Raw genomic sequence first — 18,909 nt, forward strand, 5'->3', positions numbered from 1 at the left:
CATATTTAAAAACAACAGCAGCATTTGGCAGCAGTGCAAAAATAAGCATGAAATAATAAAATTAGTAAGTTCACACTGCACACCACCCTTCAACATTTTGCTTTCTTTATTTTTTGCCCATATTTTCACTTGTATCCAATTGTCCTTGTTCAAATGCTTAAAACATAAATTTCCACAGAAGGGATCACTTTGTTATTGCCAGCTGCTCCCTGAGTGATGCCACACTCAAACAAAGCCACATTACCTGGCCCTAATAACTTCTTTCAGACAAACAGTCAAAGTGCTGAAGTTGGTCTCACCAGATCAGCTGTAAAAATGGAATTAACTTCTTCCCTTGGAAAAACTCATTTAAAGGAATCTCTGTGACACCCTCCACAAATTGGTGCTTTTGTGCAAAGCTGGAATAGAGACTGAACACTTGTGGAAAGAAGAGGGGTGGAAAATAATTTCTGCTTTATAGAATGAACAGAAATGTCCTGAATCTCCTGGACTTCCAAAGACAGCCACCATCATCCCCATTCCCCTGGTGTAAAACACAGATTCATGTCTGCTTAATGTAAAACACCCTCCAATTTAGGATTTTGCAGACTTAATTATTCTCCATGAGCTAATTTAAACTGCAGAACTTTGTGGACTCTATAATTAGTTTTGTAAATTTGGAAATGTATGGAATTTGTGAGATGTGTCAGAAAGGCAAACATGGCAGAGCTGGGGCCAACACCTCAAGGGAAGCCCAGCTGGACACAGAGCCAGTGGCCAGGGCATCTCTTTGGGAATTAGGAACCATGGAGCAAAGGGGCCCAGGGGCTGATCCCACACAGGCACAGCTCACTCAAGGAAAATGTTTGAGAACAACTCTTGGAATAAATTATGTCCTTCACACACTTAAAAACCCCAATTTAATCCCCACCCTGAGGAACAGACCCTGCCCCACCAATATCTCTCATTTTTCCTCATAAATGAAATGGAGATGCTTCTTCATTTATTCCTCTATGGTGACACATTCAGCCTGGAGGAGGAGAAATGCCTTATTTTTTAATTTTTAATTGCCTTCGATTAATTTACATCACCACTGGGAGCGAGAGCTGTTATTTACTCTTCACTCAATGCACAGTGTTGCAAAAAACTCCTCAAAAATCCAGAACAAGCAAGTGTTTACCTGCCACTCAGTGATTCTGATTTTTAAGGCATTTATTTGGTTCTGCTCTGTGAACGGACACTGCTGGATGCTCAATAAACTGGGATATATAAATACAGTGATAAGCACATTCTGACTGGGAGCCTGTGTTTTAAAGGAAGTCATAAATCCCCTCCTGATAACAAGCCCTCCTCCCATTCCCATTTCACCATGAAATGCTTTGGTGCAGAGGAAACAATTTGATTTTTTCCTGTCTCATAAAACAAGCCTTAAAAAGGTGTGACGGCCCTGCTGACGCATTCCAGGGAAATGGAGCAGGAACCCCCTGCTTCCAACCACATCCCAGTGCTCAGGGGAGGAGGGAGGGGAAAAAAGCCCTGCAGGGATTGCAGTCACAAGACTCAGGTTATTAAAAAATGGGAAATAAGCCATACACACCTCACCTGTCCCCAAAGAGTACAAAATTGCTTTGAAACACATTTTGTCCTTGCAAACAAATTCCAAACATAACACATATGGCAAAATGATAGGTATGACCTTCAAATTCAGTAGTGAACATTCAATTATTTAAAGAATTAAATATTTTGTTTAAGAACTACTCTGAAGAAAAAGAATCCAAAACCCAAAACAAAACCCACATATAGAACCCAAGGCAGAAAAACTGCCTGGAAGTGTCCCCAAAGAACCTGGCCAGGGTCCCCTCTTACTGTAAATATTCCTCTGAAGAATTAAAAAAATCTCCTGAGAGCAGCAGAGCCTGCAAGAGTGTTCTGCAACCTGACTTTAACAATGGCAGCAGAGCTGCAACTTTATTCCCAATAACTGAGTTCTGTTCAAGCACAGCCTTTGAGCAGCAGTGACAAATAAAACCCCTTGTCCTGCACAAGGGGCCCAGCTCTGCACAGCCCCTGGCACATCTGGAGAATTCAATTTGGCTCTGAAGCTCCCCCAGGCCCTGCCAATAACTCTCCTGTTGCCCTTGGGCAGATCCCCTCCCTTCCCACCTCTCCCTTGTGGAATCCACAGGGATGCTCAGCTGAGGGAAGAGGGTCACCAGTGCTGGGAGCTTTGGGAATGCTGTAACAATCCCCAAAAATCCTGCAGGCAGCAGTGCAGGACCAGCACATCCCTGGCAGCGCCCCAGGCCAGGCTGGATGGGCTTGGAGCACCCTGGGACACTGGAAGGTGTCCCTGCCATGGTGATGGGATGGACTTCAAGGTGCCTCCAGCCCAAACCACCCTGGGATGCCATGACCATGCCTCTACTATTTCAGGACATATTTTCACAGGAACACCACAATAGCAGCCTGAACTGAAACAAAGGAACCCAGCAAACACAAACCCTGCCAGATCACTGATAGCCCCTGACTTTAATCTGCACTATTTCCTTTAAGTGAGTGCCATGCCCCTCCAAGTGCCTCTGGACAAAACACCCTGACCCTGCCTGGGACACCTGCAGGGGTACAAGGGCTGTAGCTCAGTGTTACTCTCCATGGCTGCTTTTCTCCAAAAAAACCCCAAAACAAACCTTGTAGTGGGACATCTTTTCCATCTCTTTGGGATGACACTTGGAACAACTCAGCAGCACCAATTCTACCAAGATAGAGCTGCAGCAGATGAGGCTGAACAAGCTGCTTGTTGTCAAAATTGTCCTTATTCCTCCAAGCTTTTTAAAAAAAATCTTATTTAAACTAATTATTAATGGCTTATTTAACTACTTGTTTATATACATCTCACACACTCTGTTTTCCTTCCATTTAGGTTTATATCTACACAATTAATATTTTTTGAGAGAAGTTCCCTCAAACCCCCCCTTCCCCTTTTACTCTATAACCACCTACAGAGCAGCACTATTTGATGTGGTACTGGATATTTGATTAATTTTCATTGGATTTCTCTGCTCAAGGCCACATGTACATGCTCCTTGCTGCCCACCTCACACCCACCCATTTTTATAGAACTAGAGGAGTATCAAGATATTTGGGAATCTTACAAACTCTTAATTAAAAATTTTTTCTTTCTAGTTTTAAATCTGTAATGTTGACTTACTTCCTCATATTTCTAATACTAACAGAAAAAGTGAACCCCATGAGTATTTTTAAAATAAAACTGCTTTTCCCAGCACAGAGGCTTGGAAATTTGGTGTGCACTTCCCAGCACACAAGAACTGAAGGTTATTCCCCAGAAGTACATGATGGGCTTTACAGCAAAAGATGCAATATTTAAATGTGCATTTGCTGTGGTCACTGACCACTTAAAAATGCCCAAAAAACAAGTTTTAGAAGCAGTTTATAAATGTAAACTGGTGCTGAGGAAGGGCCAAGGTGGATGTCCATTCCCTGGATCCAGGCATGACTTTCCTGCCTTTTTCTTTTCCTTCAACACCTCCAGTGCTGATGTGTCACCAGGAAAACCACACAGAATCCATCTGTCTTTAAAGACTCTGGATCTACAGTTATGAGCTTCTTTTTGGGGAGAAGAGAAATTACAGGAGAGGGGAAACCACCAGGAAAGCAAGAAACCCCCACTCCAGGCTGTTCTATCCCAGTGACATTTTAAGGCTGGTTACAATACTGAACACACATCATTAAAATTTATATTTCTATGTTAGATTTATGGCATTTCCTTAGGGAATAAACCCCATGAGCCATGATAACCATGCAGGTTATCCTGTCAATAAGTACCAGGGGCTTCTCCCAGCTCCAGATGTTCATCAGCAAGAGTGCTGTTACCCACTGAGCCCAAGTGAAAACCAATCCTGCCCCTTTCTCTCCAAATGGATTCAGCCATCTCTGCTGCTCCTGTATCATTTAGCAACTCTGAAATATAAGCAACCAATTAAGACCAACCCCATGTGTTTGTTCTCCCTGCTGGTGAGAGACTGACAAAATCTGATCTTTTCCTTTCCAACAGGAGCCTGGGATCAATTACAAATTGAGGGTGTTTGTGTCAATCTCACAGCCCTGGATATGAGGAATAAAGGCAGAGGAAATGCCTTTGGTAGTCATGACTGATATCATGCTACAGTTAATTCTGCCCTTCCACTCAGCCAGGGATGGAAAAAGCAAAGCCACTAAAAACAACAGCCCTTGTGATCCACTGCAGTGGCTGCTCTTGCCCCTGGTTATTTGTGTTTTCCTCTCTAAGCAGGAGCCAGAGCCAGGCAGAGCAGCCATCACTCCACAGCTGGAGCTGGGTAGCACCACTTTGTTCCCAGGAAAAAGCACTCCTGACATGACATCACCCAGCCAAGCTGCCAGGAATATGTAAAATAGGAGGGTAAACATAACTGCAGTGGGTGGACTTCAGTGCTCTTGAGGGAGGTGTATTTGGTGTTAACAATCAGCCTTTCTGGTGGCCAAGAGATTTTATGAGAAACTCTCTCAGGAATTCAGGACTAGCCAGAAGAGATAAAATGGACTCAGAGTTTTCCATATGCACCCTACCTCACTGCACTCCTGCAGTGGGACAGTAAATATGGAATAATACAGCTGGAGGACAGCAAACTTGTATTAATATGTGTTGTGTGTTTCTCATAAAACATTGAAGCTCTTTGCTCCTATGGGCCCTTGCTCTGCCTCCACTGAACATTCCTTATGTATCACTCCTTTTTTAACATGACATGGAATTTCTTCAAGTACCTTCTAGCCCTCATCTCCCCTGGTGAAAACCAGAATTCAAGGTGCCAGTGTTTCCAAGCATAGCTGCACAAGCAGCATCCCCACAACTCTTTATTTGTGGGGCCAGACTTAAGTCACAGCACCCAACCCTGTACAAATTCCATCAGGAGGTTCCCACTTCTTTGCCAAGCCAACTGTAAATACAGTCATAAAACAAGAAATGAAAACTAATAAATACAATATAAATGCTGTTCTGCCTCCCTGCAATTCATGGCGTGCCAGCAAACATTAATCTATTCCTAATTTAATCTAAATTAGAGCCATTTATTCAAAGCCTGTGCCAGCTTTAAACATGAATAGACTACTGAGAACTGCTTAGCTCCTGTTTCATCAAGTTAAATGCTCAAGAAGTTTGGGATCTAGGGTGGTTTAATCAGTTCTGCTTCTCAATAAGACCATATATAAGCAGGGCCCATAAACAGGGAATAAATAAAGATCATTTATTAAACAGGAATTGAGTCGAGAAATGGAACTGACTAAATTCAAACAGCTCCCAGGCCATTTTGAACAGACATGCAGCCATGAGAAACACAAATGCTCCTTTCCCTGAGGAATAATAGCTAAGTAATGTAAATTAAAATCAAAATTAAACCCAAAAACCCCACTCTTGCAGCACTAAAGAGGAGCACACATTGCTGTGTTTACAGAAAATTAGCACTGGAGTGTACACAACCGGTACAAAACATTCCCTGAGTTTGGCTTTGGCTGTGACTGTTTGAAGTCAGTTTGTGATTTCAGATGCTGTTTATGTTCCTGAAGCACAGCTCTCCAAATGAGGCTCCCAAGCTGTTCCTGCAGCATCCATCTGATTCTGGGGGCTGGGATGGAGCAGGGAGTCAGGAATGCTCCATTCCATGGAGCCCCAGCACTGCCAGGAGCTCTTCATGTGCAGCTCAGAGTTTGACATTTGCTGCTGTTAAAGCTTTTTGGGGACACACTTTAGTCCTGTGAGTGGAAACCCTCAGGGATATGTGGATATAAAATAGACCAAAGCAGGGAGGAAGCTCCCCTGCTACTCTTGGCTCTGATGATGCTCATCCCACTGGATTTTCCATCCTCCAACTTTCAGATATTCCCATCCCATCAGAGCAGAGGTTCCTCCCCATCTCCCCAGGTTTCCAGAGCAGCAGAGCCAGGTGCCCTCAGCACAGACCTGCTGTCCCAGAGCCATGGGCTGCTGTGTGCTGGAAGGGACCTTGAACACCCAATCCAGTCCCACCCCAGGTCCATCATCATCTCCCACTTCCCCAAAATTCACAGTTCATTCCTTGGTGTACTTTTTCCTCTTTTTTTCTGCAAGGCTTTGCAACCTCCCTGCTCAATTTTCATCTATTCCTTCCCTGGTGGACACTGAGACTCCTGAAAGCCACTCCTGGAAACCACAGGGACCTCTTCCCATTTTCCTTCATTAAGACATGCAAAATTGGACAAGGCAGAAAGAACATGAGAACATTTCTGTCAGAAAGAAACAGGAGACTGCAGAGGAACACCCAGAGTCCTCCTTTATTGCTCTTAAGAACAATATATTTTTATCTTGCTCTGGCATTTGATTCACAAAACCCTGTAGATTTTTCAAGTACTTCTGCAGTCTCCAAGAACTCCACAGAATTCCATGCACTGAGAATGCTTTCATTCACAATATGTAACTAAAAAATACTCTAAAGCACCACCTCTATGTGTGAGAGAGCCTCAGAAGGTACATTTGATATCTATAAATTCATCCAAAATAGGTCCTGAGGTGACATGAGAGGAGTCTGCCTCAGGGTTTGAAGCAGGCAAGGCCCTATTTATGGGATGTTTTACACTTGGCAAATACACAAATGTGTAACTGAGTTTTTCAAAGCAGAGCACAGTTGGCCTCTTAGTGCCAACTTTTGCATTTCTTTCAGTAGGAGCCAAAAATTGTCAACAAGAACTTCTATTTGCCTCCTACAACAGCATAATGTAGCTCATAATTATGGGGAAAACAGAGTAGTTCATCTATCCTTGCTGAAGTAAGGCTTTTGACATTCCTTTAAAATCCAGCTACAGCTGGGAATGTTTTCAGTCAGGTCAGGGGAGCTGAAATGGCCTCTGTGAGGAATGGGAATCTCCAAGTCAGCCTGAAGTGACTTCAAACAGTCCAATACCATCTGCAGTGCAGAAATGACAGATTTTCAGCACAATCTTAACTGAAATGTGCTGGCTTTGGGAGGCTTGCATCAGATTCCTGATGTTCTCCATCTTTCTGTGGGTCAGAGAAGCCCCCAGCCCCTTTCAGTGCTCCAAGACTGCACACAGCTCATGGCCAAACCCTGGCAGAGAGGCACCAGCAGCAAGGGCTGGACAGAATTCAATTGCTTTTAAAAAGCACCAATTTAGGGCAATAAATTATGCCTGTAAAACTCCCTCTGAATTAGGATCCACAGAATGCAACTCAACAGAGGAACTGAGATCATCCAGTGGTGTCAGACTTCAATCCAACATCAGGCACTTTTGTTTCTTGAGGGGATCAGCAGGAAACACACCCCATGGAATTGTCAGGTTTGGACATTCCATGCAGAGCACCAACACCAAGGGGGTGCATCCCCAGCCCTGCCTCAGTGTGTCAGGATCACAGAGCAGGTCTGGGAGCTCACCTGAACCCCCCTTGAGCAGAGCCAACCAGGTGCTCAGGGCTTTGGGCAGGTGTTTGTGTCTCCAGGGCCTCCCTGGGCAGCCTGTTGGGCTGCAGCTCCCTCCCTGTGGAACTGCTTTCTCTGAGCAGAAATTCCTCTGCTTGCAGCTTTTCCCTGCCACCACCACCTGCCCTGTGTCCCCACCCCCTGTCTGAGCAGTAACAGAGTCCAGGATAATCAAAGCCAGCACATCACATGCTCCCAGTTTCCATGGCTCTCCACACATCCCACCATCCAGCCTGGATTTCCCTACTTTAGTTTCAGGGATACCCTCAGGGACACCACCAAGGGTCTGGCTAAAGGCAAAGTAAACAAAATCCATTTTTCTCCTTTCAACCACAGGCCCAACCAACCATTCCATCTCAGCCAGCCACATGAACAATTAGGCACAGTTTGCCTTTGGCAAACCCACACTGATTTTCCCAATCATCATCCCTTTCATGCAGCACTAACATGGCCTCAGGGGCATTTGCTCCATAACCTTCCCTGAACAGGCTCCAGCTCCAGCTGAGCTTTGTCTTTCCCACATCCCTACCCTTCCAGGCAATTTGCTGCCTGTGATTCCAGACTCCCTAGGCTTTCACTTTGTGTCTGAGCCCAGCTGGCAGCTCCTCCTTTATCCCTCCTGGTCTGCTGGACACACACATTCTACGTGGAGCAGACCATTCCTGTGCTTTGGTCCTTCAGGATCAAATGGTTTGCCTCTTGTCCATTAACAGTCTCCCATGGAAACCTCCCAAAAATACCCCTAACAGTGTCTGGAAGTTGAAGGAATTCTCAGCTCCACTCACCAGCCAGATACAGGCAATGAATTCCACTCCACATCCTGGCTGTCACAGACCCTCTCCCTCTCCCCCTCTCCCTCTCCTCTCCTCCTGGGAATAATTAATCTCATGCAAGATTATCCTTGCTTGGACAGGGACCTTTTTTCATGAAAAAACTGACTTTTAAGAAATGGATAGTTCCACAACAAATAATCCCGGTAAGGTTCCCAAAGCACCGTATCCAACTCATTCACTCCAAGATTTTACTCCTGTACAATCCACAATACAGGGAAAAAAATTCCAATTTTGTGATACAGAAGTACAAGCACCTCCCTTCAGTTGTGAAGGTGACCCAGTGCATCTGACAGGACAGTTTGGAACTGTTCTCCCATAACACACATATTTGTTTACAGGCCAGGGCTGTGCTTTCCACAGCGTTCAGCATCGCTCCTGTTTCTCCCTGGTGCCTGAGTGCTTGTCAATGCCTTTCACACAGGGTGACAGGGAACCATCTGCCTCCCTCCTCCTACTTGTTGCCACCTGTTCTTTTCCCAGTCCCCACATGGCAGTGTGAGCCAGGCCAGATTCCCTGGACAAGGCCAGGTTACAGCACCAAGAAACCCCAAATCCTCCATTGCCCCGAGGGTCTCACTCACCACACACACACATGCTGTGACAGTGATGACAAGGAATGGCTCTGCTGGAATTAAGGGTAATAACTGGGACACTCAGCAATGAGGATTGGAAGTAAAGCAAGCAGGATTTGTGTAAAAAAGGGGGAGGAGAGATTTGAGGTTGCTGAGAAAGGCATTCCTAAGGAATGCTGGAGATTCTGGGATAGCAGGAGTCCTCCAGGACATCAAACCACTCATCTCTTTATCAAGGAGGCAGAGAGAGAAGCATTGAGACTGAGAAGTCCAAGTGCAGGGCAACAAGGTCATTGAAGAACTTCCTTCTTTTAGGGAGTTCCCAAATTCTTCCTAAAAGGCAGAGGAGGCAGCAGAGCCACTCCAGTGAAATTCTGGAAGGCACTGAGTGTGCAGGGGCAGCATCTGATAAACAGGGACACAGCTTCAAATCCCAACGTGGTTAGAAAGCATGAGAGGCTTTTCAAGTCCCCTGCAGAATTCTACACCTGGTGTTCAGTACAGGGGATAAAGAGGATTTAACTCAGATCATTGACCCAAATCTTCCTCCCTTTTCTATTCTTCCAACCTTCTCAATTACAAACACTTGTCCTAAAAATCTCTGCTCTCAACACCATGATTCTTCCATATATTCCTCAAAAAACAAAAGTTGTGGATTCTGTACGGCCAATCCCTTTCCAGGTGCAAACTTGTCTAAATTTATTAACAGAATTACCAAAGTTTCAAGGAAAAGCCACTCAAGAAGTCTTTCAATTCTGTGCTTTAACATTTTCCACAAATAACTTTCCCATGTACTAAAAGCTACCCACAACTCACACCAAACACAAAAAAAACCAGCCTAAAACGTTGTGTCTGATCAATGATTATATCAAGTTCATTGTAGGAGATGAAGAGTCACTAATGGACTTAATATAGGTTTGTGTGTGGCTGTGCCCATGCTGTGCAGAAGGTGAATCACCAAATTCCTGCTCTCTCCAAGTCAGAAATCTGTCCAAACACAGGCAACATCCCTTTGTAGCAGATAAATGTTTCCCCACTGCATTTCAAACTTACACTGCCTTCGAGGAGCACAAAACACAGATGTGGGACTTCATTTGGCTCAGAGAACTCACATGGCCTCCCTGAGAAACTCCCCAGGGTTTCCATTTTCTCATTTGTATTTAGTTCATTCAAGATCAATTTGATAAGCAAAAAGGGCTAATGAGAAATGGTTTGTAAATAGCCAGATGTTTGCCAATTCCAGCAGGAAGGAGAAAACAGAGCAGCACCAGTGGGGAAGCACTGCTAACTGGGAAGAACTTTGACGAACACTTAATCAACATTTTTCTCACTGAAGTTACTTTTCAAATTGGCAAAGCTGATATTTCTTAGCAGCAGCTATGAAATAATGTTTTAGAAAAAAGTTCTCTGAATTAATGACTGAAATATTCAGAATAGGTTTTGCTCAAATTAGGGGTTTAAATTGTCATACCAAGCCAGCTGCCACTACTGCATGTGATATTTTCTCTCTCTTTCCCAGAACAGTCTCCTTCTTCACTGGTCATGGATTGAGAGAAGGTATTTTAACCCAGTTTCCTCCAGCTGTGAATTGCCAGTTTTCACATATCACACTCATTCCTCATGGCACTCCTCATCACTGCCCCCCTGCCCAGCACAGTTAGATGTGTTCCATGGGGGTGTCCCACTGCATCTCAGTGTCCCCAGGGTTCCAGGGACACAGCCTTGGGGTGTGTCTCTACACCCACAAGGAGACTCCACCACTGCAGCCCAAATCCTCTGGCAGCATGCAAAAGAGAAAGGACATTATGAGGCAAAGTCCTTCAGAAGGGCAGGACAAGGTGCTGGAGTGGAGCAGGAAGGAGAAACCACTGGACAAACAGCAGCAGAGGGAAAGGAAGGGGAAGGAGACCACAGAACTCCAATAACAACAGTGAGAGTAATTTATAAACTGCTCCTGGGACTGGGTGCATAGGCTTGGGCAGGGCTTCCAAAGCCAAGGCCATTCATTATTCAGGGTTTTCAAATGTGGAGCATATGGAATAATGCTCCTGCTGCAAGGGGCTGAAAACCACTCAGGTGATTAATGCAGAGCAGAAATTCAATGGCTTTTAATAATTTTTCTGGCAATCTGATGACAGCAGGGTAGTGCTGGATGCAGACTCCTGACACTGCTCCAAGGCTTGAGTCCCATGGCTCCACGGCTTTAAAGCTCTTCACCTAAGAGGAGAGCACCCTGCATTCCCCAAATCATTTTGGGGAGTACCTGTGGCTCTTCAGCCAGCAGTGAAACACACCCAGGTCCAAAGAGGAATTCAGAGGATGTAGTAATTGCACAGATACTCACAAAGCAACTGGAAAATAAATAGCAAATTTTTATGGCTCATTCAAAAGTTTATTCTCGGCACACTGGGCACCAAACCCAGGGTCAGCAGAGTCACACCTGTTCAAGGTGTGAAGTTCCATCAAACCTCCAGCCATGGCTAAGACTGCTTCTCCTAAATCCTCTCCATCCAAATAAGAAAGTAACTGGAATTGAAAACAATCCTCCTCCAAAAGACAACACAAAGCCCCCCTTGATATAGTTTTAGTATTTTCTTGTCTGGCTTGTCTCTCCTTATCCCCTGTAGTAGTGGTTTTCTTCCTTGGGTTCTTAGAAATTATTTTTCAGAACTGTGTAACCTGAAAGTGCAAAACAGGCTGATGCCTTAGTGATGATATTTGCAGTACCTCTGTCCTGGGGTCTTTAAACATAACACCAATTGCTCTGCTTTGCCACTCCAGCCATGCAATGCAGGATACTGTATGGGGAGCACTGGCAGGAGTTTCACTAAATGGAGCACAGAGACAAATATTTACCTTAAACTGCAGCTGTAACCCACCAGATGTGCAGCTGCAGTTTGCAAGAATGACAAAGTTCACTATTTTTTACACTAATAGCAGAAAAAAGCTTCTGACACTGGAATGACTTTGCTATAAAATATGTGATTTGGGATGTGCTCCATGAGTGACTCTTTTCCAGGTTTGTGACTTAGTGACTGTTTCCATTTTGGCTATTCTGCTATTGCTTGTAAACCTCATCATTCAACATTTCTGACCATGTTTTATTATTGCACCAAATATTACTCAAAATACAGGATGCATCCTGTAGAATTCCCTCAATCTCCTCACTAAGTGTACAGCAAACAACACTGGATCACTCACATGATTTTTAATAAATCACCCTGCTCTAGCTGAGCTGTTGACAGAACCCACCATGTGGAAAGGTCCCTTGGAATGGTCCCTTCCCATTTTTGGCTCTCTGCTGTCACAGTTTATCTTACCAAGGTCAAGTATTATCAGCTGGGCTCCAGCCTGTGCATTTCCAACATCATTTTCTGCAATGCACTGATAGAATCCTTCATCAGACTTCACCAGCCCCAAAACTTGCAGGTTATGTTCTTTCTGAGGAGCAAAGGGAGAAAACAACACTTAGAAATGGCTGCAATTGCCAAAACAATGGTGTCATCAGGGCACATTACTGTGGCAGGAGAAACTTCAGACAGCAACTGGGAAAAGTGTGTTTGGCATTCCAAGATCTCACCTCCCTTGCACTGAATCCTCATGTTCTAGGACATCAAGAATCAGCAGAAGCTCTCCTTAATGCTTATCATTTTCACATAGCACTGGCAAATTCTAATGCTTCCCCAGCTGTTCTGGTGGTATTTTGGGCCTTGACTGGACCTCACAGCCCCACAACCCAGGTACATCCAATAACAGAGCCATTCATTTCTCAACTGCATCTCAAAAATGCCTTTCACTGCATCTAAAATCTCCCTGTAGAAGGACCCCTGTGCCAAACTCACCACCACAATTCAGTTACATTTCTATTTCAGCTCCTGCTTGAAATTGGAATTTTTATGGAGCACAGATGCAGCACACTCAGCTAGTGGTCATGGTGAGCTTGTGCTTTGACACATTCTGCCACCCTGTGTGCCTGACTCTCCTGGAAAGTCCAAGCTAAAAAGGCATCAGCTCTTACAATACAAGCAATGCACAATAAAGGGATACAAGAAACCACTTCTCTTCCATGCCCCAAACATCAACAGTACAAAAGCAGGAAGCAGGCTCCAGAGAAGAACTGAATTTCCATGACAATGGGGAGCAGAACTGACAGACCAACAGCTTTCAAGCCTGCAGGGTGGGCAATGACTCACCACGATTTTGAAGTAGTCACTGGGGATCACCACGTCCCCGTTCTTGACCCATCTGACGGTCGGTGGTGGCTTCCCCGTCACCTCACACTCAAACACAATGTCCATGGATTCGTGGGCATAGATGTTCACAGGGCTCTTCAGGAACCTGGGGGGAACTTCAGGGAGAAAGAAGAAAGACAAGAAGATGATGTTACACCAGAGGAAGAGATCTGACAGTCCCACACACACTCAGAGCTGGATTGGGGATTTGACATGAGGGGCAGCAAAGGCAGCAGGAATGTGCAGCTCAGGTTTGGCAGACACTGACACAGGCTGGGAGATCTTCCAGAACTGCATTTGGGCCAGGCTTGGAGCAGCCTGGTCCAATGGAAGTGTCACTGCCCATGGCAGAGGGTTGGCAATGACATGATCTCTAACGTCCCCTCCAAACTACATGAGAGAAATGGAACTGAGGTGCATAAACTGCAAAGTTAAACTCAGAGCTCAAGTAAACAGGAAAACAAAAGCTACAATTATATAAAAAAGTACTTTTTAAAATGAATGGACACAAAACTGAGATGAAACTTTCCCAGGGCACCATGGCCTCGTGTTCCTGTGAAGGAATTGAGATTATCAAACAGAGAATGCTGCACTGAGCCCTGGAGTTTCTTCTCTGGCCTGTGGAAGCCAAGGAAACAGGATGTCCAGGAGCAGCCAGGTGCCTCTGGACCAGAGTGATAACATTTCATGGATATACAGGAGGGGAGCTGTGCATTTATAACACAGCAGAGAAGATCTGAACATAAATTCTATGAAGAACAGAAGTGCTTCACTTACAACATGCACCAAAGGTGTTACTCTGGGTCTTGGCTGCCTTTTAAATGTTCTTAAGTCCTCAGAGCGAGATTAATTCAATCAAATATATTTAAAATCACTCAAACTCTGCGATACAGATTTTTTGGGGACACCTGCCCCAAGTGACTGGTGCACAAGCACATCACAGCATCTCCCACAGGAGCCTCCAGCTGCATCCAGGGCCTCTGCACTCATCTGGCTCAGGAGCAGCAAGCCCTGCAGGCACTTATTCCTTGAGCATCCTCTTCAGAGAACATCCATCCATTTATCTGTGTTTACTGCACCCAGCACAGAGCAGTTCTCTCACTTGTGTTGGCAGCTCAGATTGTTGGAGTTCCAGGAAAGCCCAAGGCAGCCTTTTGCCCTTTAATATTTAGCAAAGAAAGTCAATATGGAAGGGCCACAGGGTTTAGACAAACAATTTACACACTTGGCCTCTCAATGGGGTTTATTTGGTGCTGTGGATAAGGAATCCTAGGTCATGTTTTACTCCTTTCTCTGAAATGATCCCCAAGGGTTGTAGGTGGATTTAATAGTGTTAAAAACAGCTGGAGGTGAGCAGCTCCCCCACCCCCCCTCATGGTTTGGATTATAAATGAACAAAGAGAACATTAACAAATGGAAATACTTTAGAGTAAGAAAGTGGTTTAATTCTCAGGTAGGGGTGCAAACCATCACAAAGCTGTACATTCACTGCTCAAATTCTCACACAGGAGCAAAAAGCTGGATGGGGCAGAGCCTGGCTGCCTGTGAATTCAGACATCCCTTTCATACCAGGTTCCCAAAAATTTACCAAACACACCATAAATTCCACCTTGAAAAGGTTCAGATATTACTGTGCTTACTCTCTGATGGCTGCTACCACCATACACAACTCTGACATTTGAAAACTCTCTTCTGAATTTATTTGCCACCAAATTGCTGTAATTTATTCCTCCCTGGTATTTATCCTCAGCACTGTTATTTATTACATGATCTGCTACTGCTCCCCCCCTTTCCATATCCCAACCTAATTTTTGGGCAGCTCAACAAGTGGTGTTTGCTTTGCTCTGCTGTGACAATTCCTCACAACCCCCTGGATGTGCTCCAGCCTGAATCCATCTCCAGAGCCTGTGGAGTTTCAATCATTTACATGCAATTTCAGCTGTGCCTTGAAAAATGGCACAACCACCATGGCAGCAGTGCAGCAAATGGCTCAGCCCATCCATCACTCTGCCTCTGCCCTCCCCACATGCATCATCCCCTGCCAGCCTGGGACAATCATTGCCTGCTCATCGTTAGCCCTTTTTAACTAATGACTCATTTTGTTCAGCCTGCCTGATCAATAGTTTATGTGCTCATTTCCCTTCCATCTCCGTCTCTGGCTGCATTCACAGGCACTGATCGATTCCTGCAGCACTTGCACACTTGAAAAAAGGGAATACAGGAATTGGAAAAGTTGTTTTTCCATGAATGTGCAATGCTTCCATTTACAAAACATTTGTTACAGGTGAGTTTTAATTCCTTTGTCACACATTAATTTTGGCCAGAAGAACACAGAGACACACAAGCCAGTAACAGGCACCATCAGAAACACAAATCTTATGTGAAAAACCCCTAATGGAATCCCAGCCTGGCTTGGGCTGGCCAGTTCCTGGAAGATCATTTCATCCCACCTTCCACTATCCCAGGGTGCTCCAGCCCCCCCAGCCTGGCCTGGGCACTGCCAGGGATGGGGCAGCTCCAGCTGCTCTGGGCACCTGTGCCAGGGCCTGCCCACCCTACAGGGAAGAGCTGAATGCCCAAACTGCATCACAGCAAAGTTCTGACTCTGTACTCTTCACTAACATTTAACTCTTCATGAAGACATCTGGAAAGAACTCAAATATATTTGGCAACTGATATTGCTCCAGTGTGGGACATCATCCAAAAAGAGGCATCGATTTTGAATCAGAGTCAGGATTTTTTTGACACAAAAATGGAAGCTGAAGCAGATAATATCCTACCTACTCTCAATTACTTTTGATTCAGGAGATTAAGAATTTGAAATACACTATTTGTCCAAAGTGACTTTGCTTTTCTGGCTCATGGAGCAAATGCCAAGCTGCTTACAAAGGGAGAATAACATAAGGAGTGCTCACTTTATCAATTACCTCCCAGTTAATGAATTAATAAATGCTTTTCAAACACTCTTTTGGTTTAACTATGTCAATGTTTAGCATTAACACAATGCAAGTACAGATGCTTGTAGTAGAGAAGTTCAATTGATAACCAGAGAGCAAACAAGTCAATTACCACAGAAAACCAGATTTGTAAGGGAAGATCGTGTGCTCTGTTGCCAAACACACAATTAAACTTCAAAGACAACTTGGCAGTCCAGCCCCCTCTTTGTGTCAGCACAGAACAACTCCTGAAAATGAAAAATCCTTCAACAGAATTTCACACCACCCAGGGAGCCCAGCCACTCTTTTGGAGACTGAAAAAAAATATTTTGATCACAACAGTGATCAAAAGATTAAGAAAAAAACCCGAATCCAACTTACATCAGTAGTTGATTCAAACTCCTAAGCTACATCCCAATAATGGTGAAATATTTGAAAAATAGAATGTTTTTCTAAGCCAATAGCTCTGAAAGGATGGGAAGAGCTGAGGAACTCCAGCCATGCAGCAGGAATTGCACCTAAGGTGATGTAGAAACAGAAATGGATGCTGGACATGGATCCCATTCCACATGTACAGGTGATCAGAAGGAAATGGAAATGAATTCCAGTGGTCTGTAGCTCTCCTGTACAGGAAGAGCATGGCAACAGTCTCCTCTGGACACAAAGACACCCAGGTTGTAAAGATCATTTAAAAATACTTAATTCTCTTTCTAAAAAGCATTAATGAATCAGCTGCTGGCCCAAGCACAGCATCCAACAAACCCAAAATGAACAGCACTGAGCAGGGCAAGTCACAGATCTGTGACTGGCATGGGCTGGAAGGGACCTCAAACCCATCCAGTGCCAGCAGTACCTTCCACTGGACCACAGGGCTCCAACACAGCTCTGGGAACCTCCAGGACTATTCCTGAAGGAGCACAGGAATGTCAGTAACAGCCTAAGGCAGCCAGAGGGCTGAATTTCCACCTGGAAATGTCCAGGACAACCCTGAAGCATCACTGCTGCTTCCTCCACCACCTCAGTGCCCTGGATCTCTAGGAACTAGTTGTGTGTTTTCCAATGAAATCCCAGCTCCTGCCACTCCTCCTCATCCCTTTCCTCCCACCCTTTAGTCCATGAGCAAGCAGACATGGAGTGTGTGTTCAGCCATCCCTTACAAAAGCATTTGTTCATTCCAGAAGCTTCTCCCTAGCCCAAAGCTGAGCAGAGCAGCCACATTTTCACAGTGTATCTCAAATAATCCTGACTCCAGCATTCCTGGCCAGTTTCATTTATAACCCATTTCTGAGGGATGCTGGGGGCATAAGCCCTAGCTTACATTTCACTTACAAATCTGGATTACCAGCAGTATTTAAAATGGACATTTTACCATAAAGCCCATTTCATATCAGCCTGAAATGGTCCACAGGGATTTTATTTCCTCCTCCAGGGATAACAACCTATTCCATTAGGATATGCTTCAAATCCTATTAGAATCATTATAAATTTAAATGCAATTTTCAGAACTGCAATGTTGTTTCTAAGAAGGACCAAAATGCAACATGACCATCACCTGGTTAATCCATCCCCTCCTGTCCCTCCCCAACAACACAGAGAAAATGCTTGAGTTGCTGTTTGACAGCAGAATTTTTTTATTATTATCTTTTAATTCCATGAGTTAGTTGTACAAATTAGTTGGTTTTCTTCAAACATATCCTGAAAAAAAATAAATTTACACTTTAAATGAAAATGGGGATTCATTACATTCTTCTTTAATAAACAGCAGAAGTATATGGATAATACTTGTTAAAAAAAAGAGGTTAAACTCCAAAACTATGTTGTAGGCTCAGCCCCTGAGCATGGTTGTGATGTCCTTAAAACACACTTAATATGCAGCTACAAAATGTGTGAAGCAAACACAAGCTGACAAAAACGGTTCCTCTAGAGAAATGCAGAGAAGTGCCAAATTAATGTACAAAAACCAGCACACCAAGAAGCAAAAAGGTTATAAAAATGTAAACTACCACAGCAAATTTTTTTGCAGCAAAACCATGAACAGTTTTGGTGGCAGTGCCATTCTCTATACAGTAAATGGTTATGGTTTATGTTGTTTTAGAAAATTACAGCCCTAGGGAGAAGAGGTGCCTGTGGCATCCTGACTGGTGGGAATCTCTGCCATGGCAGAGAGAGGGGCCTGCTTTGCCTTCTCCAATCACCTCATTAACATCTGCTCAGCAGCTGGAACAGCCCCAAATGAGCAGCTGATGGCCCATGTTTTGCTCCTTTGGGCTGTTCAGAGCTTTACAGTTTCCTTGGCAAATGCCAACCCCAGCTCCATGGAGAGCAGGTTCCAGTGGTGGCAGAAGGGCAGGGCTGAATTAAAACAACTATTTCACATCTACAGTCAAAAGCTTTCATTCAGAAATTGCTAAATATGATCCATGCTTCAGCCCTCAAAGAAACATTCCAGAGGCAGAAAATAAAACCCAATATCAATGTTAGGACAACAACCAAGAAACCAGGTAATCATGAATAGTACAGAACAAATATAAAATGAAATTATATTGATCAATCAGAGAGAGTAAAAAACTCATGCTGTAATTCACCATATGTGGGAGCTTTTAGGGAGAAATAATATATTGTAGATTTATGGAATTGGAAGTAATAGCACTGAAGTTCACAGACAAAGGTCTGAGAAATAAGGATTTTCTCACAAACTGGACATGGGATGGAAGAACTTCCCATGTGGAGTCTGGCAGCAGCTCCCTCCCCTCCACCCAACACAGCCAAACCCCCACCAACTCTGATACTGGAGCCCCACATCTGAAGGAAAACATGAACTCTGATTTACAAAAGAGCAATGAAAATGATCAATG

The 18,909-nt window shown here is 44.3% G+C and overlaps 1 protein-coding gene across 7 annotated transcripts in view; it reads right to left on the reverse strand.

Annotated features, from left to right (window-relative positions):
• The window catches only part of NEO1 (neogenin 1), a 153,930-nt gene that overhangs the window by 44,187 nt on the left and 90,834 nt on the right, over positions 1-18,909 (reverse strand). For all 7 annotated transcript variants that reach the window (XM_079318359.1, XM_079318356.1, XM_079318361.1 and 4 more), the window contains exons 6-7: positions 13,080-13,234; positions 12,207-12,327 (exon numbers count right to left, since the gene is read on the reverse strand). In XM_079318359.1, coding sequence (XP_079174485.1) covers positions 12,207-12,327; positions 13,080-13,234 — 276 coding nt within the window. The remainder of the gene's footprint in view (positions 1-12,206; positions 12,328-13,079; positions 13,235-18,909) is intronic.

Source organism: Erithacus rubecula, assembly GCF_903797595.1.
Source record: "Erithacus rubecula genome assembly, chromosome: 14".
In the NCBI taxonomy this organism is placed as follows: Eukaryota; Metazoa; Chordata; class Aves; order Passeriformes; family Muscicapidae; genus Erithacus; species Erithacus rubecula.